General features: G+C 38.6%; 1 protein-coding gene across 6 annotated transcripts in view; it reads left to right on the forward strand.

Annotated features, from left to right (window-relative positions):
• Positions 1-24,117, forward strand: part of TRA2A (transformer 2 alpha homolog) — a 25,128-nt gene continuing 1,011 nt past the window's right edge. The window contains exons 1-8 of one of the 6 annotated variants that reach the window (XM_083825410.1): positions 10-270; positions 8,790-9,102; positions 9,383-9,516; positions 11,114-11,285; positions 14,826-15,014; positions 22,481-22,596; positions 23,103-23,210; positions 23,927-23,994. In XM_083825410.1, coding sequence (XP_083681536.1) covers positions 11,253-11,285; positions 14,826-15,014; positions 22,481-22,596; positions 23,103-23,210; positions 23,927-23,994 — 514 coding nt within the window. In that variant the 5' untranslated portion in view covers positions 10-270; positions 8,790-9,102; positions 9,383-9,516; positions 11,114-11,252. Of the gene's footprint in view, positions 271-1,231; positions 1,518-2,468; positions 9,103-9,382; positions 9,517-11,113; positions 11,286-14,825; positions 15,015-22,480; positions 22,597-23,102; positions 23,211-23,926; positions 23,995-24,117 lie in introns of those variants that run through there. The other 5 variants (XM_083825411.1, XM_083825407.1, XM_083825408.1 and 2 more) reach the window with 5 other exon arrangements.

The following is a 24,117-nucleotide window of genomic DNA, read 5'->3' on the forward strand; positions in this document are numbered from 1 at the left end:
CCGCGCCGTGCCGGGCGCAGCCGGAGCGGCGGCGGCGCCATTTTGCGCTGCTGCGGGACTCGGCGCGGGGCGGCCGCGGCGGGAGGGAGGTGGCGGCGGGAGCGCTGACGGCAGCGGCGCTTAGCGGGAGCGGCTGCGGTTGCTGCTCGGCACTGAGCGTCCCCGTTCGCCCTAATCTAATCTAATCTAACCTAACCTAGCCTAGCCCAACCCCGTGGCCGGGACCCTGCCGACATGAGCGACGTGGAGGAGAACAACTTCGAGGGGAGGGTGAGTGGCCGGCCCTGGCGGGGCCGTGCTGAGAGGGGGCGCCCTGGCAGGGGGGGTGAGGGGGGCGCAAGGAGCGGCGCGGTGCTCTCTAAAATGGCCCCTTCGGGAGCCCGAGGCTTGGCCGGGCCGTGAGCCACTCACGTCTCCCTCCTCGCCCTGTGTCCCCCCACCACCCCGTTTTTCTTTATTTTTTTATTTTATTATTTGTATTTAACGACCCGGCGGCGCCGAGGGAACCGGCCCGGCTGGGGGCTGAGCCCGCTGCCTCCCCCCTCGCACGCTTCCTTCTCCCCTCACGTCTCCGCCGCCATCCCCCTTCCCGGGGGGGGGGGGGGTTGTGCCTCTATCCTGCCTCCTCCGGCCCCCCCGGCAGCAGGGCCCAGCTCCTTGCCCAGCCCCCGTTTTCTCCCGGTCCCCTTCAGCCTCCTGCCCCCCCACCGCCGTGCTCCGTTGCCCCCCGGGCCCAGGCTCGGGCCCCCCTTTCCCCCCCCTTGCCCGCGGGCCCCGCAGAACGAGGAGAGACCGGATCCTTTTGTGAGCGCTTCTCCTGCCTGCCGGCCCGCAGCCAGCACCCGTGTGTGCCCCGAGCCCCGGGGCCGGGCCTCAGAAGGCACCGGGGAGGTACGGCCCTCGCTGTTAAACCCCTGGCACGCACCGATCGCGTGTTGCCGAAGACTTTCTCTCAAGGAGCCGCTGCGGTTTGGTAACCCTGTTAGGCCTGTTCCTTCTCTCTTCCCTCCGATGGCTGCGGTTTTTCTGTAGGCCTCTGACTGGTCCCTTCCATTTTCTTTTTTTGTTTTTGTTTGTTTTTTTTTTTGTGTGTTTCCCCCTACCGATGAGCAGGGCAGGCAGGAATTAGGAGCTGCTTGAAACAGAAATTAAACGTGTGTTGTTCTCACTCCATCACCATTTACTTTTTTTTTTTAATTTTGCAGAGATTTTTTTTTTTGTTCTCTCCTAGAGAGTTGCTTTAGAAGAACACCTGAGCATCCTTTTGGTGACTTTTTCTGATGAACCAGCGATAGCAGCTTTTCAGTAATATGGTTACCTAAGATTGTTGCCTGGAGAATCGAGCAATGAATTTTTAAACGACCAGAGTCACATTCCAATAATTATTTTTACAGAAACACTGTAGCCTTTTTGTAATGTTAGTCTTTAAAAAAAATAAAGAAAACAAGCAAAAAAACCCAGTCCCCAGGCTGAATGTGTTGAACCTGCCTGCCCAGTGACTGCTGCTGGTTCCTCAGGTGAGGTAAACAAAATCTGTTCTTGTGTTAGTTGCTGGACAAAGACGGCTGTATGCCTATGCTCGTTTCAGATAAATGAACTAATCTCTGAAAGGAAAGCCAGCTAACTCAGAGAAGGTTGAGCATAAGTATTCTTTGTTGTTCATTTTTTAAAATTTGTTACTTCAGTCTCCCAGTTTATAGCAAAATTTATATTTTTTTATTATTTTCTTATAACTATTTATGTTAGGTTCCTCCAGAGAATGTGTGTATTAGGTGCTGTGATGGATCTATTTTTAGTGTTAAAAGAACCTGATACAGCTGCTTAGCTTCAGTATTTCTGCATACCTTCTCCTGCCAAATGTAGAAGTAAAATTAATGTTTTGACAGTATTTGAAGTAAGAGAAGTCCTGCATAGCCGTTTCTCTGACTGTTGCTTCTCAGTTGGCTTAAGCTTTTTTTTTGTTTTTGAGGTGGAAAATTTACCTGTTGGACAGAACTGCTGACCCCATTGAGTTTTCACTTGGAAAACTTGCATTCTTTCCTTAATACCGGAATTTCTGAATCAGTCTAGCAAGTGGCACTCTCTTGCTCAATGTTCTTTTTTAAACATAACTGAACGGAACAGGATTCACTTACGGCTTTTTTGTTGTTTTTCCAGTTAGGAACATTCCTAAGCAGTTTTTTTTTTTATTTCACTAATAAGTTTTTTGTAGACGACGAATATTTGAAATTATATATATATATAATGTTGCAGCCTAATATATATTTCATAAAATTAAGCGTGTAAGTTTTGGGGGTAGTCAGTGTTTAATCTCCTATCCCCAGTTGGACAGAACTCTGATGCGCCGAATGTCCTCGGGCCTCAGTTATGTGCAGGCACATGGGATGGAGAGAGTATAGCAGAAGAGTTCAATGGGAGGAGGAACCGCAAAGAGACTGGGGGGAGGGGGGGGGGGGAAGGCAGCGGGGGTAAAGAACCTGCTTTCCTCCAAATTGACACAAAAGAGATTTCTGAGTACCTAACTTTTAGTCCTCCTCACCTTCCTCAGCATTCAGCTTAAATACTAACTAGTGTGATGTTTAAAGGGGGGTTTAGTCGAAGTCCCTTTCTGTCCGTATAGATGCATCTCATCCCCAAGACACTTCCAGTTAAGTTCTTGAAAGTAGCAAAGTAGTGATGAAGTCTGACAACAAGGCGAAGGTGCATATTGAATCAGCAGTAACCAAAAGAATTCTTAAAAATAAATCTTTACATGGAAGATGAGTTAGAAAGTCTTTCCCTGTTTTGCTTGTTACATGTGAAGAAAAAAATAGTTTTAACAAAAATAAATGTCAGGAATTACTCTGTTTAAAATAAAGCATGTTTTAGCAGTGTTAAGATGTCCACGTATCTTGCCTCCAATTTGCAGTTTTAAAATCATGCTGTCACTTCATGTGAAGAGGAAATTGAGGATAATCTTGGAAATAACTTTTCAGTGAGGTTGCATAATCTGTACTGTTTGAAAACTTGCATTTATAAGGTGTTGGTTAAAATTGTAGGGATTTAAACTATTATTCCTGAACTCGCTCATTTCTTTACTGATTTTTTTTTTCCAAAGCAAATGTTAATCAGATATGTTCAGACTAATTAACGTTTGCTCTGTTTTTACATCAATTTTGCTTCAGCAAGTTCTGTATTAAGAATGTGGCTGGTGGAAGAGAAGAAATCCTGCCCCCAAGTATGGTTATTTAATGGAAAGAAATTGACAGAATAATTAGAAATATAATGGGCATACTAGATATAAGTTTATGGACTCGAAGAAGGAAACAGATTTTAAGTCATGTTTCTGTCCAATGACGTGAGTTTTGCAAAAGGTGCAGGATTTTATCACCATTAAGTGTTCGTTGTGAGCAGGTTAGACAAATGAGGCTTTTTATCTCTTACTGTTGATAGATGATAGCTTTGTAAGGATTTAGATCTTAGTTCCTTTCATATTTGTCCAGTTATTTGTAACAACAGATTGTTCATCTGGTGCATGTTCTGTGATGCAGCTTTATTAAAAGCTTTCCTAGAGCAGTGGAAGAGTTGTAGTCTGAACAGATGCGGACGGAAACTCCACTTGCAGTTTCGATCAATTTTTTTTGAGCTTCTGCTGTAATCTTAAAAGTTTACTAGTTCTCTACCAATATTAATGGGCTCTTTGTCTAAATAGATAAAACTTTATATCAGAGTGAAGGCAGAACTCCATCTTACATCTCCACATTGATCGTCTTTCGTGGCTCTAATGAGAGGCCTCTTCCTGCTCTTGCCAGAATCTCAGTGATTTCAGTCTAATAAAGCACTTGAACCCTAGATCATTTCACGCGTGAGCCATTTTGTTGAAGGAAGGATGTGTAGTTCGTACGCATGCAAGCGGCTTTTGGGTCAGCTAAACTCTGAATGTGTCTTGTGGTTTTTGCATGCAAGCTTCATAAAGAAAATGTTTAAATTCATGTATGTTCCGATGCTACCTAAACCTGATCAACCTTGAGATCATTTCTTTGGTTCAGACACCTGTATTGGCAATCTGCCACCTCAGTGGCAAGGAAGGCACGCTGCTTTCCTACCTCTTGAAATACAGGCGTGACAGGCTGCTTATGCTCTGTAGTTCTGCATTAGCTTGGGAGGAAGGCTGTGATCGTGCTGTGGTTTCTGATGGCAAACATGGGAAAGGAAACTTTTTACGGAAGTTGATTTTTTTTTTTTTTTTTTGTTTAATCAACTTAATAGATTCTAGATTGTTACCTGCACAAAAGAGTGACCACAGAACCCTTCCTTGGACAGGTGTATATTCAAGCCTCAGTGAAGAGATAAGCATATATTTCAAAAGGTTTATTGCTGAAGCTACTTCTTTTTACTTTTTTATTGGAGCAGTGTCACTGATAACAATATATGAAGCTTGCTGATGCCAATAACTTTATTTTTAAAATATTTAAATATGTATATAAGATAGCACAACTTCAGTTTCTGTATGAAAAGAAACTTTTATTTTACATATGTATTAAAATATTTGTGGAAGAATAGCTAATTAAGAGATTAGCATTTTTAGTGTGGAGTGACAGATCATAGTATTAAGCAAAAATGTAACTTTTCTGGTGAGTTTAGAGGAAAGTTGGCGGGTTCCTGTCAAAGCAGTGGTTAAAAAGTAATCTGGTCTCATCTCAGGAAGAGATGCTGCTAAATTGACAGCTTAATCCAGCGAATGTAGGCTGCTACCGAATTTCAGTTTCTTTTTTGACTGCTTTTGCTTTTCTGTTCCCTTATGAAGTTGGACTTCATTTATTTTTGGAGTTTGGGCAGGATTTTTTTTTTTGCAAGATTTTTGTAAAGCCTTGAGCTATCTTCTGCTAGCTTAATGGTGTTGCTGTACTACTTGCTGTCCTGTTCTGTCCCCCGTGCAGGTGGTGCTTCTCAAGGTGGAGGCCGACTGAAATTTCTGGGTGATAACGTGTTTTTTTCCTCCCATTTGACTTCCCATGCTTTCCTATAGGAAGCCTAGTGTAAGCCTAGTTGGCTCTTTTTACTTAGTCTCTCTTTAAAGTCTGATAGCCATGTAGCAAACCCTTTATGACGTGCTCTGAAATGGTGAGGCCTGAGGCATGGTAAAATGTGAGAAAAGTAAGGATAGAAGAGTCATGTAAAAACTATTTTTGTCTTTTCTTGTTGTCTTTATCATGCCCTCTGATGATGGGTGCAAATCTAAAAATACTTACTAAAGACTTCTGTAATTCTACTCTACAAAAAACTGTGTTTTGTTTTTTTCAAGTAACTATTTTGGAAAGTAACATTTCTCTTGAAGGATGTGAGGAAGATAAATGGCAGCTATAACTTGCATCACTTATGGTTGAAACAGTTGTACTGGTATGGAGGAAATGCATTGACGTGACTATCACCTTGCTTAGCTGAAGTTGTCGATCAGTTATTCAGTGCCTAGGTTTATGTGAGCATTAGGGAAGGGTAGGAAGAGGCATCCTGTACATAATACTTTTTTCAGTGTTGTTCTTTCTGGAATAAACAAGGTAGGAACGATGGAAAATATTCTTCAGTGCTCTCTATAAATGCTTCTAGTACTGCAGTTCTTAACCAGAGAATCAGTAGCTGAAGCGGCAGTCTTCAGATTGCGTTCACCTACAGTAATTTGTTTGACTTCTTAGTGAATCATTAATCCTATTTCCCAGTATGTGCTTGAGGAAGTCACCATATCTCACTCTGAGGAAGCACACTGAAGATTTTTTTTCCACTTTTGCCATGGGAAAAGTGGTATTGACAAGTGTATGCCTTTTGAATGGGAGGATTGATCTGAAGACTGCTAGGTAGTTAGCTGGCTGTCTCTTTCCTACAGACTGTAGCGAGAGCAGATGTAGATGGTTTGAAATGGTCCCAGTGAGTATCTGCCTGTAAGGTTGTAAGGGTGAGAGTGGCACCTCGAGAGTTGCATAACAAAGCAGAAAACATCAACGTGCACACTATCAAGAGTGAGGTTGTTGTGGGGTGAGGAGCTGAGTTTAACAAAATGCAGTCTGATCTGTGGCCCTCAAATGACTGAGGATCTTTAGAACAGAAAGATAAGTAAATATTGAGGATACAGAGAGAAATCGTAGTTTGTTCTTTCTTAAGTAGTAGTTAAATTAATTTCTGGGGTAAGCATGGATCTAAGATCAGGATATCTAGATTACTTGAAGACTAGTACGGAATTTAGGGATTTGAATGGTTTGGATAATAGAGGTGTCTATTTGTTGTTGTTAAAGATGATACACTAAGAAATATAATGTTCTCGTTGATATTGCAGAATGGATGTATAAATTGGTTATGAAGAACAGTGGGGTCTGTCTGTGACATAGACTAAGACAAATCTTGCTAGTTATTTTCTCATCGGGAAATAGAGGAGGAAAATTCTTTAAAATTGCTCTCTGTGACACCTTGAAGCGCTGAATCTCTTAATCCATACCTGTAGTCTTGCTGATATAAATCTTATTAGATACTTTTTCAGTGTCCTCCTTAAGTCCTTAAACTCTTCCAGGTTATTGTGATTCCCTTAGTGTCTCCTTTTGAAGAACTGTAGGAGATATAACTAGGTGATCTATGTTGCATCAGAAGATGAGATGTAATTGCCTGCCAGTGACAGACACAGTATGCAACTGCTAACAGGTAATCTCTCTTTAGCTGCAGTTTACATCTACGGTTACTTTGTTTGAGGAAGTTTGAAATGTGTAAGAACTCGTGCTGTCACCTCTGTCACTCTGCTTCTAAAGTTACGTGTTCGTGAGTGCAGCCCTTAAAGGGCTGGAGCAACCAGCTCGGAAAGGACTTGACCTCCATGAAATGCTGTACTGCTTGCTTTTGGCAACTTCATACAGAGCCGTTGTCAGAACTGATGCTATTAGAAAAACTGTGGGCAGTGTCAGAAGATGCTTCAGTTGAACAGATAAGGATGCTAAGCTCATTTTGTCATCGTATGGGAGTTACTGGGTCCTTAATATTTTTGGCACCTCCCAACACTTGTAGATTGTGCAGTATCTGATTTTTTTTGTTTTGTTCTTGTTTTTTTCTTTTTCTTTTTTTTTTTTGTTTCCAACCTTATTGTCTAAGAAGTGATCTTTCAAATTTAAAAAGAGAATGGACAGTATAGTATCCTCATTAAGGAGTGACTGAGGAGAGTGAATTCTTTGTCGTTTTATTGAAGGATCTGTTCTAAATCTGAAGGATGTCACATTAAGTGCTTTTCTGTATTACTGGTCACTTTCACTAAGGAGGGGAGTGGAAATAACTCCTGGAGAAACTGGGAATTATTGCAGGATATGAAGTATAAATGTAAGAATTAAAGAGGGCTATCAAACAATGAAGAGTACAAAATTAGAGGAGAGGTAATTAAAAAGTATGTTAGGGGCTCTAAAAGGATGTTTTCTAATAATGAACAGTGAATTTCAGATGTAAAAATAAGAACACTGTATAAAATCTGGTATTACTTAAGTGCCCGTTCTTTCTTCTTTTTCTGTGACAGTCTTTTGTAGCTAGACCAGCAGATAGCTGGTTCAGTGGGATACCCTGTAACGTAGACCTGCTGGGGTCCACGTCACAGCCCAGCTTTGAATTTGGCCTTCATTGATAAGTTTAGTGTGCCTGTCAAACTAGAAGGTGATGTTCTCCATGCATCCTGTGTCCTTTTCATTGGGGTAAAGGGGAAAAGGCAGCATAGCTGTAATACTCCTGTAATAAATAAGGGGCCTCTCATGTTCCATTTCTGGTTGATTTATTGTCTTTAAATATGAGGAAGGAGTCCTTTGAAAAGGACTTCAGTCCAGAGTGCTGAAGAATTCAACTACAAAAGAAAATGCAAATCTGGACTTACACAGAAAAATAGATAAGTTGGGAAAAGTATTTTAAGGACAGGCAGGAGAAGAAATGATGAAAATGAAATGTAACGCTTGTGGGAGGGGAACTTGCTATGCGATTTTTCCATTACAAGTTTTGCATGTTTTTTGGTGACATTATAGAGGTATATAGCACACATTTCCACAGCTTTTTTTTTTTTAATAGCTGAGCTCCCTAGGAATGGTGTACACTAAAATGTGAGGAAATCCTAATCTGCTCTTTGTTTGCTTGTTTTCCTAGTTTTTCTCTTGTGTGCCTTATCATACAAGAAAACAAAAAAAACCTCCTGTCTGTTATTGGATTGCTTTGAACTGCAGTATTATACGTCTTGTTTTTTGTGGATTAAGTTGTGTGCAAGGAAAACAGGATAACAATGAGGAAGAGAAAGTAGGAAGAAAAATTTGTCTTGCCTATATCTATGTGCATGTATTATGCGAGTAAGTATGTGCATAGATAGATTTTGACTGGAAATCTTTGGCCGTGCTGTTGAAATGAGTGTCCTAGTAATAATGCGTAGGAGTGGAATTTGGGATATTTAATACTGAGAAGTACATAGTTGTTATTAGGGGGAAACTCAGTTATTGATATCAATATTTTTAATATATATTTGTGCTAATTAGCTTTTTAGTTCATCTATGTATCGTACAGAGAATAAAAATCTGAAAGGGGAGGAGGGTAGCTTTGAAAATACAGTAAAACACCGAGAACTCAGTAAGCTCATTGTTAGACCGTAGACACTTATACAGTTTTAAAGCTTTTTTTTAAAAAAGGTTGTTTTATAAAGTAGTTTCTTGCACTTTACCTGCTGGCTTTTCAATTTGGTAGATAACATCTGAACTCCAGCAGAGTTTTATAATCCCCACGTGCTTAAATATACTAAATGTTCTTTTTCCATTAAGGTTAATGTTCGTGAAGAAATTGAAGAGTTTTTTCCAAGAATGTGGAAGATAAATCAAGATAAAAGAAGGCTAATGAAAAGTATTAAAGATCAGAAAATTAAAATTGAATGGGGGAAAAAATTGAACAGAAGATTGGTCAGATAGAAGCACTTGAATGTTTTTTTTAAGGCTATAATGAATTGTTTGAATTGGGGAAGAATACACGAAGTATGAAAAATGAAAAACTCAATGAAGAATGAAGAGAAGTAGAAAGCAAGAGTGAAGTAGAATTAAAAGAATCTGGAAGAATGAATGGGTCCTAGGTTAAGTAAATGTATGGTTTATGTTCCAGTGTCTGTATGATCAAGTTGTAGATGAATTTGCATGATTACTTAGTTAATAGAGAATTGGTGATCTGGTTCAAGCAGGGATCTATTTGAGGAAAGCATACAATATTAACAGTGGGCTAGCAAAATGAAATTTGTTCTGGAGGGTATTGCCTAACCATTTGTTTTTTCAGGAGCAATCAATATAATAGAATTACTGTACTTTAAATGTTAGGAGTTAGGCATTTGTACAACCAATACCATTTGTAATACTATCTTTTTCGTTAGGAGTCTCGCTCCCAGTCAAAATCTCCAGCTGGGAGTCCTGCTCGTGTAAAATCGGAGAGCAGGTCAGGATCTCGCAGTCCATCGAGAGCTTCCAAACATTCTGAATCGCACTCTAGGTCGAGATCAAAATCGAGGTATGTCTGGGAAGTAGTTCGAGTTGATATTCAGTATTATTGCTTACGCCTGTTCTATTGTTACATTGCTGGGATTTTTTTCCCCTTGTAAAAATTATAAACCTTTTGGAATGCACTAAGACAACTGCGTTAATTTGTGTGTTGGTGGATGTATAGTTGGACAAAGCTGGGGGAAGATTCCATAAGTAATGAAGTATGTGTACTTATAGGGAAGTAATATAATAGAATTAGTGGAGTAGAAATTGTTACTAAAATGAGAAGATTTAACTACTCCAGAAGAGAGAAGAGAGTACAGCTCAGTTCTGTGAAAGCTTATGTCCCCTTCCCCAAAATCTTTTTCAGGGGAAGTCTTTCTTGTGTAGACCCCTCCTTTAGGAAAGAAGGAAAATTCAAGTGAGAACTACAGCAAAAGTAGTCTGGGTTGGATAAAAAAGTAAGCTCCATCACTATTGGAAATGTTGGAAGACACTACTTGGGCCAGTTCTTAACATTCCTTCACTGGAATCTTTTCTTTTAAACAAAATCTGAAAAAATATGATTGAAGTTGGGCATGGATAGCTTCTTAATTTATGGGAGCTTTAGTATTTAAGCTCGTTTTTGGAAGCTGCGTATGCCTTTCTCTCTCACTGCTTGTGCTTGCGCAGGCAAAGTTTTATAGTTCTCAGTTCTGAGAGAACTTGTTCAGTGTACGGGAGGAATGTCTGTCTTTTTTTCCTCTAAGTATGTCATAAAATATCCAGCTCATGCTACTTCTCTTCTTCCATTTTCCCTTGCACCTTCATACTGTTGAAAACTGGTAGACCTACTGAATCTTTTTATCTGTGGAGAGAGAAACCAGAAAACAAAACATTTGTAGCCCCGGAGGGGGAAGGGGACTTGCATAGTATTACATTTTTACTCTTTACCAGTTCCTGGGAGAGATCAGTGACTTCCCTATCTGTTTACTTTACCAGGGAAGTCTAAAAGAGTTACTGTGCTCTGAAATTCCTAAGTTCAGCCCGATGTTACAGCTTCTTCTCTTGCAGTGTTTAGCCAGATATCTGCCTGTTATTAGGATATAACAACTGTATGAAATCATGCAGCTTTGACAGAATTGTGCGAGTTCAAAATTGTGTTTATCATTGACTGGATATCCGCAGAGAAATGCTTGAGGAGTTAAACAGCTTTTTTGGTCTCAACTGATTTTCAAACTTCATTTGTAGATGCCCTAGCACTGTTGTACTGCTACATCTTTCAGTTTATCAGTTAAGACAATATTTTACAGTGTGGTATGTTTGGTTTCTGTACCAATATGCAAGTGTTAGTTACATGTGGAGCCAAGCTAATACAAGTCTAAGCTCTGAACTTTCTGAAGACTGTTGTGAATATAATCCGTTTTTTATGCCAGAAGCACTCTGACCAAATTGAAAATTGTGCTACTGAGCAAGTTATTTAAGATCTGCAATCTTAAGATGCACAAAGTAAAAGAAACTTAACTATTTCTATTGTAGTGAGCCTCTGAAAAATGAATTTAAGATTTTTCTCTGGGAAATGTAAGGCTTACATTTCAACACATTGGGTGCATATGACCTAACTAAAAGCTTTCTCTTTGTTGAAGATCCAGGTCCAGAAGACATTCGCACAGACGTTACACTCGCTCCAGATCCCATTCCCATTCTCATTCCCATAGGAGACGTTCTCGAAGCAGATCGTACACGCCAGAATACCGCCGTCGAAGGAGCCGTAGTCACTCTCCAATGTCCAACAGGAGAAGGCACACAGGCAGCAGAGTATGTCATGTTCCCCAAGGCTGAGTATCAACAAAACGGTCACTGCTTACATCAGTGTAGTCTAAGATAATTGCAGGCTGAATTTGACTTGCTGTCTTGTTATTGGAGGATACGGGAATTGTTTCTGGGTTGGGCGGACAAAGTCTTTCCTTAACAACTGGGCACTTACACCTTGTGCCAGCCATTGGCAGGGTAGTTGTAGAATCTTACTGAAAGCCATGCTGTCCCAAGTGAGTATGGGTAGATAGGTGACATCTGTTTCCCTCTGCTCTAGAAGTTGGACTTTTTCTATTTTTATTCTGTTCCAAGCACGCGTACACTTCACAAAAAAGGCAACTGTGCGTGCCTTTAAAAAAAAAGGCGAAAATACTTACAAGATCAACTGTAGGAGCAAAGGAAAAAAAATTTTCAGGTGTTCTTGTTTATAACATATAGTGTATTATGTTGAAGATTGCTTGTGATTTTTTATTTCCAAGTAATGATTTTGGTTTAACTTGAAGAAATAAACTCATTTGTTATTAGCTAACCTGTAAATCGTAATAAACTGGAAAAACAGCTATGAAAAGGATCGATAGTCCTCTCAGAATTCAAATGAAATAACCTAGTGTCTGTATGGACAGGGATAGGAAGTGTAGGTAAATTGACTTAAGATACTACTTTTATGTCATTCAGAGAGATTTCTCCCAGTGTCCTTCCTTGTTCAGTGTTTTAGATTCTGGTTTCGCATCACTTGATGCTGATCTGAGTGAGTACTACTACACACGGGTCTGCCTCTTCCTTGGTGAGGACCACAAACGATCCTTTTTAGTTTTCATCTTTATTTTCTCTTTATTTATTTATTATTAATCCTGTCAAAAAGTATGTAGTTTTTTGCATGCTCACCTTAGTGAAGCAGCTTACCACAACCAGATAAGACCAATGTGAGGGAGAAGATGATTATGTGGAAGAGGGCAAGACTACAGCAGTGCTAATGTACAGCGGCTTAAGCTGTTGTGAAGCAACATTTGTAGTTAAGCTATTCGTGGATTGTTGCCAGTGTGTAGTCATACTGTTGTAAATACGAATCTAATGTCTTAAAAAGTTGGCAGAAATAACAACTTCAAAAGGCTTAGCAGATTTCCTGGTAAAAGACAAATGAATCTACTTTACTACTTTAGGAAGTATTAGAATATTTTGCTGTGAAGTCTTTTTTGCCTTGGAAATGACTCTGTGAAACATGAGAAACTCCTCAGAGTGAATTCCATGTTCATTCTAAGGAGTAGTTCTAATAGTGTCAAAACAGAAATAAATCAGATTAGAATTCTCTAAGCTGCAAGGTCTAAGGATACTAGGAAAATTGGTAGCAATTTTGCCACTTCTGCTGACCTTGCCATACTGTGCTAATGGGAGGCGGTACAAAAACTCAGTATTAAAGGTGTCGTTTAATCCTGCACAGTCAAAATCTTTCCAGTGGTGATGTAATTGTCACTTGTTGCCTAGGGTGCACAGAGTGATTCTCCGTACTTAGCTTGCCTTAGAAAAGATAATAGGGTTCATTTCTTAAAAGAAACACAACATAATTTGAAACATACTATTATAAAAATAAGGAAAGATAATATGAGAGCATGCGTGAATCATGTACTTCATCACTTCCGTGTCTTGGTAGAAGATAGGAAGGGGAATTTGTTACATCTGCAAGCTATAATTTTTTAACTGGAGCTAAATTAGGTTGCAGATCTCCTGTTATGAGAAACTGATGCACTCACTGAACCTGCTCAGGCAGAAGCAAGTAAACACAGCTGTAATGTTTTTTAAACATTCTTGTGAAAAGAAGTGCTTATCAAGTTGCTACTTCCTACATGGAAAAATACTATCCAAATACTTTTTTTCTTGCATAGCAAAAAAGATGTGCTTAACTTGGTCACAGTCACTATCTAATGTTACGATTCCCCAGAAAACAAGAGTTTTAAAGTCCTAAATATTTTCCTGCAGATGGAGAACCCAGTAGGGTAAACTTAAGCCTACCTACTGCACAGACATGCTTTTCTCGGTTTATATTTTGCATTCTGTTTCTCATGGCTCTGTATCTGAAAATCTACATGTTGCAGTTTAAAACCCAGTAATTGACGTGCATGTTCCACTGTTCCATGCATGTTATTTGGCTTAATGTAGTTACTTAATTTGTTTAAAAGTGTAGAATGTCAGCTAGGGACCATGGAATACTTTTACTCAGCTTTTAGTCTTAGTTTGTTTCATGACTATGTACTTGAAAGCAGAATTTTCCTTTCCTTATGGAAGTAAGCTTTGAAATTCAAGACTTTACTTCTAAATTGTCATCTAAAAATTGTCACCTTGGTATCCAGGAGTACAGAGGGGTTCATAAGAGAACGTGACAGGAGATCTCAATCTGTTCATTCTTCAAGTCAGGATGAAAGGCAAGCTCTGAGGCATAAATTACTGTGCATCAGTACAGTACAGCACTGTGCTTTGAAAATCTGAACTACAACTACAAATTTTAACTGTGTTGACTTGCAGTTACTATTTTAGCTGAAAAAATGCCTGTTGCTCCAATTTTAAATTCCTGCTTCTAGTATAACAGGTGCCAGGAACTTAGCTGGAAAAAAAAAATCACAACAAAACCAAAACAACAACTTATTTTGATCAAGATAATTCTTAAAGTTAAATTGGCATTATATGAATTCTGGGGCATGTAGAGAAATTTTGAACCTAATAGGAAAATGAATTGCAGTACCTTGAACAACTGTAGAATTTCTTATTTGACTTCCTTTAGTTGAAGTGAAGTGTACGAGTATTTCCATTTCCTACATTATTTTCAAGAATCGAGAGTCTTGCTGTAGAAAAGTGAGCACACTTTTCGGTTACCGTTTCACAGAACCAGCCTTCAGTATGTAGCTGAGAGAAGCTGCTGGTTTTGATCCAGTTTACTAGTGAACAGAGAGAAACTTTAAAATTTAAATATTAACTTTCATTATAGTTGAACAGGAAATGTTGGAGGGAGGAGGGGTTGGGAAGAACACCCATTTGGTAGAAGGCAAGTTACAGTTCAGCTGTGTGTGCTTAGGATCTCAGCTGCTTTTCGGGTGTGAAACTGGAGGCAGCCTGCAGTATTCAGAACCGGTGGTGGTGGCCTTGTAGAATGGCTAAGATGGGAGTTGAGGCTGGCTGACCAGTTTTCAGCACACACTTAGACATCCTGCCTGCAGCTTGTTGGTGATTTGAGTGAGAAATACTAATAAAACAGGTTCTTGTTACCTGTATCTCTTCTGTAACCATAGTGCCTCATTTCTCTCAAGTGTACAGTCAGAATTTTTCACCAACATGAGAAGTTTACCTTTTGTGTTTTTTTTTTATAAAATGAAAATCAGAAAGTGAGCTACCCTTTGAAACACCTTAAGATTGGAATGTTAATGCTTGAAATATTAAGGTTTGTAATAAACTATGCTTAATTTTTTCACTTAAAAATAATTGAGAAATTTCAATGTAAGAATGTATAAGTTGTATTTTATTAACTTAATTGGAGTTAAACATTTGTCTTACCAGGCCAATCCAGATCCTAATACATGTCTCGGAGTGTTTGGTCTCAGTTTGTATACCACTGAGAGAGATTTGCGTGAAGTCTTTTCCCGTTATGGACCTTTGACTGGTGTCAATGTGGTTTATGATCAACGGACTGGACGATCAAGAGGATTTGCTTTCGTTTATTTTGAGAGAATTGATGATTCTAAAGAGGTAAATTCATACTTTACTACTTCAAACAGGTGTGCTCTTTGTGCATTGTCTTTACAAATATCTTCGTAAAAAAAATATTTGTGTGTATTCACTAGAAAGTTCTAAGTGCGATTTATTTAAAATGTTTAAATCATGTGGCACTTTTAGACAGATTAAACACATTAGTTCAGTGTTCAGACGTTTAGGCAAATTTTGAGCCTGGGCTGTCTGTATTGAATTACTAAGGAACATGGTACTTTGATTTGATAATCTATTACTTCAAAATGAATATAAGCCTTTAGGCAGATATAGACATCCAGGATTTTTCCAAATTTTTCAAAGTTAACTCTTCAAACTAATTTTCTGTATCAAAATTCTGAAGGTTCTCTTTACTGTTTTCTTTTAAAGTATGTCACCATGCATTTGAGGGAGTATGTTTTTTTGTCCTCAATTATACTTCAGTTAGTGACTTTGCTAGTTACACAAATAGCTGTTTGCAGCTGGACTAGTGGCCAGTAGTGTGATTGATGCGTAAAGAAAGAATCAAAGAATCTGAACAGCGGTCTGTATTACGATTCACTGCAGTAAGAAATATTTTAACCTGTATATGGATATTGTGAGCTTTATTAAATTTAATAAAATTTGTAGATGTAAAATTGTCGTTAAAAAGTATAGATGTATCCGTTCTTCTTTAAAAAAAAAAAAAAAACTATTTCAGTCAGACAGTTTCTTTTATCCCACATTCTTCAAGACAAATAAAGTACAAATACTAACTTAGCATGTAAGCTTTCATTGTGGGGTTTTCTCCTTTCTTATTTGCAAAATGAGTTACAGACTTCAGGCATCACATTTATGGATGAGTAGTCATGGGCAGATGTTTCAGATTTGCTGTTTGATTCTGTTTATGTTAGATAAGTATGTTCATAATGGTTGGGTCTGACCCTTCTCACCTAGCACTGCAGGAAGGGAGGGTGGCAGCTGCGGGTCTACTATCAGTAACTTAAAAATGAAAATTGCTGATGCTAGTTGATGATACTTTAATGAAAAATGTTTCATGGATGGATTGGTTGGACTAGACTCAGTTTTGAGCTTTGACTGATCTCTGGTATGATTCTACAAGCAATTGTGATATGGCAAGCAGCTGTAAAAGATGGTGAAGTGATGTACAGAGAACTGGTTTATAATGAGAATGGAAGTTGTATACGTGGGGTTGTTGCAGGCTAGAGGAGGAGGTAAGAACAGGAAGCTTCCTTCAGCTTCCCTTCATTTTCCCACAGTTGCTTTGACAGGTTGAGAGAGGAGTTGGTAGGATGGGTAGGATTCACGTTTAGTGGCCTTTCTGGTTCTGACCTTTTAGCCTAGTATTTCTTTGCACTGGGGTGTATGAGAAACAATCTGCAGCCAGTAACACAGGCTCATGTGAGGGTCTCAGTGAAGTACTGTTTTTATTTATGATCGCAATGGAGGGCGTCCTGCAAGCAGGAGCATCCAGCAAAAGTATTATCATAACCTTTTATTCCCTATTACCCAACGCTTAATTACTCCCCTGTTGGAATTGGCCGAGTACTACAGGTTCACAAACTACTCAACGCTTATTACTATACCATACATACAGAATTTTATTTGACCAACCGTTAATTTCTTCGTTTTCTTTATTTATTCTCTCATGACTAAAGGGCCTGGGATTTTTTGTTGTTGTTGTTTTTACTGGTTTTGCACTGCTCATCTTGTTTTTCTTAGCTATTCTCCTTATTTTGGAACAGTAGGACCTTCCCCTTATCTGCTTAACATACTTCCCACTATTATGCCTGCACAATCACTTTTGAATATACAAGGTTAGTAGAATTTTCCACTGCAAAAACACAACTTTATTTCTCACAGGTGGGATTTTGAAACAGTGACCGTTCTGTAGCACAGTTAGTATCTAAAATACCTGCACAATATTTTGGCACATTCATATACTAATCTTGTCTGTTTTAAAACTTCATATGTCTTTAGAAGTACAGTTTTTTTCTAGTTGTCATTGGCAATGGTCATGCATAACACCATGCATTTCTTAAAATGTTCCGTGTAAATACCATAAAGTAATTTGTTTAGTATGAAGCTGCTTTGGCAGAAACTACAAAACTGGAATGCAAAGAAAAAAATGGGATGTTACATGCAGCATCAGAAATACAGAAATGAAGATGAGCACCGTGAGTGGGAACTGAAGTCATTGGGAATGTAAACAAATTTTTCTCCTGCCCTATTTGCTAAATTATTTCAGTTATATAAATTCCAAGTGTTGAGAGATTTTACACTCCTCCCTCTTCCCACACCAGCCCATTGCGGGGGAAAAAGAAGACTTTATTTGACTTGATTTCACAGGCTCTGAATACAGATTTGAAGTAGCAATAAGCAGGAAAAGAGGATCTAGCTATAGGCGTGAAAATCTGTGGCAGGCCCTGTAGGAGGACTGAAGGACACTAACTAATTCCCTGTGGAAGATGGATCTAATCTGAAAAGTTGGGTATGCATAATAGCAATGTTACTTGGGCTGCTTTTGTTCCAAGTAAATACATTTTGTCTTAATAGGAAAACAAACAAAAAGCCTCTGAATAATGGGAATGTAAAACTCTAAATAAGATGCTTTAAAAGGCTGCAGTTCAGTTCAGCAGTCATAGATGGACTAAATAGGTGTGGAACCCTGTTCTGGGGAGTACAGGGGGAATGGACAACAAGGATTTCAGATCATCTTTACTGTTATCCTTCCAAGAGGAGCGCACTGGGAAGCCTCTCGGCTGATGCACTCTCAAACACTGTTGATACTCAAATTGGACACTAAATGGGTTGTGAGTGTGTTTAAACTTTTGTGCTTGGTTTAAGATCCCAGCCCAGCGTGGGTTCTGTTGCAGCTGAGGTCTTGTTGGGAACCTTTGTCATCATTAGTAACCGTTGTTACAAATCGTGTCAGTTACTTGAGCTGGTTAAAAGGCTGCTATGTGTTTTGATTTTTTTATGAAGCTACATCTTTGTTTTCATAAAGTTAGAAAATTAGTATTTGGTACTCCTTTTTGGCTTTGTCTGTTGCAATGGGTTGTCTTACATTGTCTTGCTACTCTAAGTCTTCAGAAGTACATACGAGGAGTACAGTACCCTTATGTGGAGAACGAGATCCATACGTTTCTGCTGAAGACCTGTTTCTGAAGATAGATGTAGTTTCTTTTATAATTCTCAGCATTTGCAACACTGGCACTGAGGTGTCCATTTTGAAATATTTTAGCTAAATTTTGAAGGATGTTCACCTGCCCGTTACATTATTATTAGTTTAAGCTTTTCCATTTCTTCCAGGGTTTACAGAAAAAATACAGACCTATGTAGTAGGATTTAAAAAAAAAAAGTTGGGAGGCAGAATGATTATCTCAGGGTTAGCAATAAGAGAATCACGAGTAAAAAGCAGTGGGTGTTCTAGGGAGATGATTCTTACTGTGGTAGGCAGGGATTTCATATGCCACTATCTAGCTTTTCAGTAACCCGTACTATCAACCCGTAGCTGTTAAAGCTGAGGCTGCTGTGAAAGTATTGTGTGTCTGTAGGAGAACTCATCTGAGAAGCATTAACTACAACAGCTGTTGGCAATGGGAAATTTCCAGTTCCTAATGCAACTTAGATGCTATTTACAGTTTTGACCATCTTTCAGAACAATTTTCTGAAGTAGTTTTTTTAGCAATCAAGACAGACTTTATGGAGACAAACTGAGCTGTTAACATAGCTCAGTTGCCAAAAACTAGAATAATTACAGGTGTTTTGGTCTTGTTTTTCATTTTAATTTGCAAGACATTTGATCTGTGGTGCAAGCAGACCAGTTTTTGAAGCATTGTTACTGGCTAAAGCTTCTCCTACAGCTTATTGAAGAAATGTTTAAGTGGTGGTTGTAGTATCAAAAGGACCCTTGATGTACCAGAAAAGAACATGAGAAGGTCTTAGATATTTGGAATTACAAGTTACAGACTTGAAAAAAAAAGAAAAGAAAAGAAAAAAAATTATATTTGCGATTATTCTAATTATATTTAAATAAAAAGCAACCTCAAACTAGAGAATATAAACAACTCTTGCTCAGAGGTGAAATAGACACTTGAATTCAACTTGGCAGGCTGCAGTAAGTGTAGAAAGCTGGGTTTCCTCATTTGCTTCTTCTTCCCACCACTTTTTTTTTTCCAGAACATCATTTCAGACAACCTCATAAAATCCAGGGCTGAACTAGTGATATCAGTGTACTTGGGGGGAAAAAAGTTAATTAGGTCTGTTCATCCCACGTTGCACCTGTGACAGGGGAAGTGATCTTTTTGTTGGTGGCCTTAAGTACCACTTGAGAAATTTCAACTCTGAGTTTAAAAGAAAAAAAAAGTCTCTTACCCTGAAAATATTTTTAAAAATGAATCCCACCATAAATTGCTCGTTTGACTTTTTAAGTATATTCAATCTGCTATACGTAAACTCTAATATCTTTAGAATACAATATATCCAATGAGTTGAAATCTGATGAATTTAATGTTTCCTTTCTAACTGTTTTGAGACACTGGAGGTGATGACCTTGTAGTTTGGGAACTGCTCATCTTTGTCAAACACCCTAGATAGTAATTTGAAAGAACTTTCTTGTTATGGATAGGCTATTCTAGGTTTAAAACTATAATGTAAGATTATTATATGTTTCATTCACAAGTCTTATTCTGTGTCTTTTGACTGCCATCATAGAGATGTATATGCTGGCCTACAAAGTCAGTTTTTCCTTAGAGTTTGCAACCAAAACTAGTAGTATATGTTTATGGGAATCCTGGTTGCTTGCTTGCTTGCTTACTGTCATCTTGCAAAAGCTGTGCCAGTCTTTTGACAGTGCTCAAATATTTGGAAGAAAATCAAGGTTGAAATAAAAATAGACTGACAGTTAAAGGCTCCTAAGAAGGCATTACTTGTCTTTAAACCCCAATGTAATTTGATTTTTTTCTTAAATATGTTTTGTTTGATCTGGAAAATATATTCCTATCTTCCTATCCTTATAGCGTTGGAAAGTGTTTTCTTTATTGTTAGAAAAAGTATGCAACTTCTTTTCACTTCAAAAGTTGAATATTCTTAGCGTTCATGCATGCCCAAAAGTAGCAGGAGAAGCAAACTGAAATTTGTTTTGAATACAGCGTGCTACTCTAATAAAATTGTAAAATCTTAAATTTGAATATAAGCTGCTTGAAGTTGAAGGAAAAAATTTAAGTAAGTATTTAATTAAGTATTTAATTTAAGTAAGTAGGGTCATGAATATGTTTTGACAGTCTTTGTACAACTTAAATACTTTGGTATCACTTGTCCGAAGTATGTTTTAAAATAGACTTTTTTCATACCAAAGCAGTCATTAGTTAATAAAGTCAACTGAAGTACTTTGTTTGAAAGAGTTAACATGTGGAAGTTAAGAATGATGCAGAGATTTTAAAAACATCTTTGGAAGGATTTTCCAATTGCAAAGGACTGAATGTGAGTGATACCATCAAAATTATTTGTGTATTTATGGTGGTTTATTCTGTTTTCACTTTATCTACTGAAATACAACACATTCCCTGGTATTTCCAATACAAACTATCAAGTCTCAAAATTAATTCATCAGCTACCCTGCTGGTATCCTGCTTTTCTCTGTGCTGTTCCCTATATCGAAGAACTCTTCCTCCTTCTTCTTAAAGAGGTTCTGGTTCTTTTAACTAAATAAAACAAGTGCCAGGTGTTCTGGAGTTCAGGTGGCTTGTTATCAGCTAAGTTTTTGTCTGCAAGTTATTGATCAGACATAAAAGTGCCATGAAGCAAAAAGTTCCTTTCATTCTAAGACTCATTGCGTTTCACCACTTTTCCAGAAAAATGCTTTTCATCATGATGCTGATTTTTCAACCAGCTTTTTAGCAGCATTCAGTTTTAGTGTTACGTGCATGTATGGCCATAATGTGTGCACAGATTTATTTTTTAGTTCTTTCATCCTTGTGGAGCAAGGCCTTTCAAAAAAATTCAAAGCTAGGGAACTAAAGCTAATGGTCATGTTTAATTCACAAAACATATTTTAATACATGTTGAGAAATTTGACATGCTTTTAGGCTCAGCCTTGTAGTTAGCCAACTCTAGTTGTTAGATTGCTGTGTGGGAGCAGAGCTCACTAGGTGGCGATATAGTACAGATATAAACAGAATTATTAAAGCACAACCTAAGTGCAGATAAATATGTTAGTGATAACTCAGTCACTTCCAGTTTGGAGACAGTTAGATCTTGTGGGTGTCATGTTTTTGAGTTCTCCTCTATAGGTTATGTGTTAACTCAGTAAGATCTTTCTTAGAGAACTACAAAAAAAAAATTACATTTCTGAACAGTTGCTAATTTCATTTTTAAAAAGAAAAAAAAGAAAATGCTCTTCTCTGCCATGGTTTGAGGCTTGTGTATTGTGCCTCACAGTTAAACTCAAGATTTGTCTTTTCGCTGTTGCTTAACTTGAGATTAAAACAGTATCTTTTCTCACAAAAAAATGAAAATAACATGTATTGGATGAACTGGGTTGTAAAGTAGTATTTAGGAGATCCAAGAGTAGTGGTGAGGAAGGATCAAAAAAAACTTTGGCTTTGAAAATTTTAATAACTATGAAGTCCAGCATTAATTGTAAATTTTTATTATTATTTTTTTTTTAATTGCTATCACCTGAACGTAAATCTCAAAAGTACGCTGTGGTCCTCTGAAAAACTACTTTCCTGATTTTGAGTTTGAGAAAGACCACTGTATTGATTCAAAGAGCAAAGAAGCAGGGGCTAGAACACCCAGCGAGCGTGTGCACGAGCTGCGAGCGGGTCTGAAGGCAGAGGCTTCTCAAGCGCAGACCCTCCTGCGTATTGCTTTGGCTGGCTGCTATTGTGAGAGTGAGTGGGGAGGAAGGTTGTAATTAGGTATCCATGTAGGCTGAACCCGCCATTTTACTAAGCTCTGCTGGAGTAGGTCCTTGTAAGGGAGATGGCAGGAGGCAGGGAGAGCATGAAATGGCAGCCGACTAGCAGTAATCCGGCCATATGCACCCTACAGGAAGCCACTGTTTTGCACAGCTTTTGAATCCGCCCATCCCCTCTGGGTCAGAGACGGCGCTAGGAAAGATGCAGTTTTCAGGAAAAGCTGCTTTGACTTTGTTTACCTTTCTGATGGGGTAGTAGGCGAAGTCTACTACAAAGAAATTGACTGTGTTAGTGGGTAGTCCTGTGCTTTCTTAAAAAGGGATCGCGTGGCACGGTGCTCCCCCGCTCCCCAGTGCAGCCCTGTAGCACTGCCGGCGGACGGGCCGGGGGACAGAGACCAGCCGTTCGCCACAGTGGGGCACTAGTAACCAGGCTAAATAAAACAAGGTCGGGGCTTGTTTTTCTAACAGAAAATAGTGTGTTTTGCACGTAGCTTTCCATAGTGGGTTGTAGGTTTCACGCCCCCGTCCCTTCTCTTTCTTGCAGGCAATGGAGCATGCAAACGGTATGGAGCTGGATGGCAGGAGGATTCGGGTGGATTACTCAATCACCAAGAGAGCACATACACCCACTCCAGGCATCTACATGGGCAGGCCAACACAGTAAGGAGTTCACTCGCTTCCTTTAGTAGGATTAAAATTAGTTTAAACTGAATGATGGAAATCTGGTGGAAAAACTGAACTGCAGACTTTTTTTTTAATTTTAGAGTTATGCCAATTATATTTTCTCACAAAGGTATTAATATAATTGTGTTACTCTGATCCAGATACACTATTAAGTCCTACTGTAGTTTCCTGTATTTATTTTAAAAATTGAATGTGTTATTTAAAAAAATCATCTAGCACAGCCAGTTAAGGCACCTTTAGCTTACTTAAATATTAGGGTGTCCATTTGCCTTTGATTCTGATGTGAATTAGGCTGAAAACCTTGATGTTGTTTTTATCTGTTTTGTTATTTTAAATGTTTTTCTTTGAACGTTTAATCACTAGATTAATTGCTGCTTCTTAAGTGTCTCATTTACAAGAACACTGGAAAAAGTTTGAGTTATTTAATTTGATGAAGAGTAGAATCTGAAGTACTTCTTGCTCTTTTCTTTTTTTCCTAACAGCAGTGGAGGAGGTGGTGGTGGCGGAGCAGGTCGTCGACGTGACTCTTACTATGATAGAGGGTATGACAGAGGTTATGACAGATACGAAGAATATGACTACAGATACAGGTGCATAATTTTAATTCTATTTTATTTCTGTAGGAAAAGTGGGTTTGGGGGGAAATTGATAAGTGGCAAAAAAGAAGTTACTCTGCTTCTACCAAGATTCAGCATATGTGCTTGCTTTGTTTGAGAGCCTTGTTACGATAGTTTGGGTAAGATTAAAGTAGTCGTCATCTTCAGTGCCTCTGTAATTCAGCTACGTATTAAATAGTTAAGTGAGAGGTGAATTTTGCTACCTGGAGAAGGTAGAGCATATATTTTGCAAATGTAGTGGACAGACAGAAAGAGGACTCTTCTTGCATACTGTATATAGAATCAGGAACAGCTGACAAACAGTGCTGTTAAAGAAGAGGTTATTTGTAGATGGGGGTTTTTAATGCTTGACATTTCATAGCTATCTGACTGTTTTGAAAGTTATCTAGTTTCAGAGAATGTTGTACAACAAGAATTGTAGGCATCTGTAAAAGCATTTAGGTGTTTGCAGGGCTAGTGAGAGTTTATTTAATGTTCTGTAGAAATGCCACATAGTTTTAAACCCATCAGATAGAGAAATATAAAAGCATTTGTTAAATAGCTATAAGCCACAGCCAAATAAAGCTGAAGTCTTTCATACTGGCCAAATCTTTCAGTGCTAAGGAAATGGTTTTGTTCTGTAGAAGTAATGTGAATGAGGCTTCGTTCATTATGATGATGTTTGTTTTCTTTTTTAATTTTCCTTAAAGGAGACGATCACCATCGCCTTACTATAGCCGGTACCGATCACGATCAAGATCCCGTTCCTATAGTCCAAGTAAGTAAATACACAGGAATAAATAGAATCAGGCCAGCATAAGACTTGTTATTAGTCTAATCGGTCAGTGGGAGTTCTGAAAACAAAAAACCTGGGCACTTCCAGTGTTTGAGTTCATTTATA

This window comes from Anser anser, assembly GCF_964211835.1.
Source record: "Anser anser genome assembly, chromosome: 2".
Lineage (NCBI taxonomy): Eukaryota > Metazoa > Chordata > Aves > Anseriformes > Anatidae > Anser > Anser anser.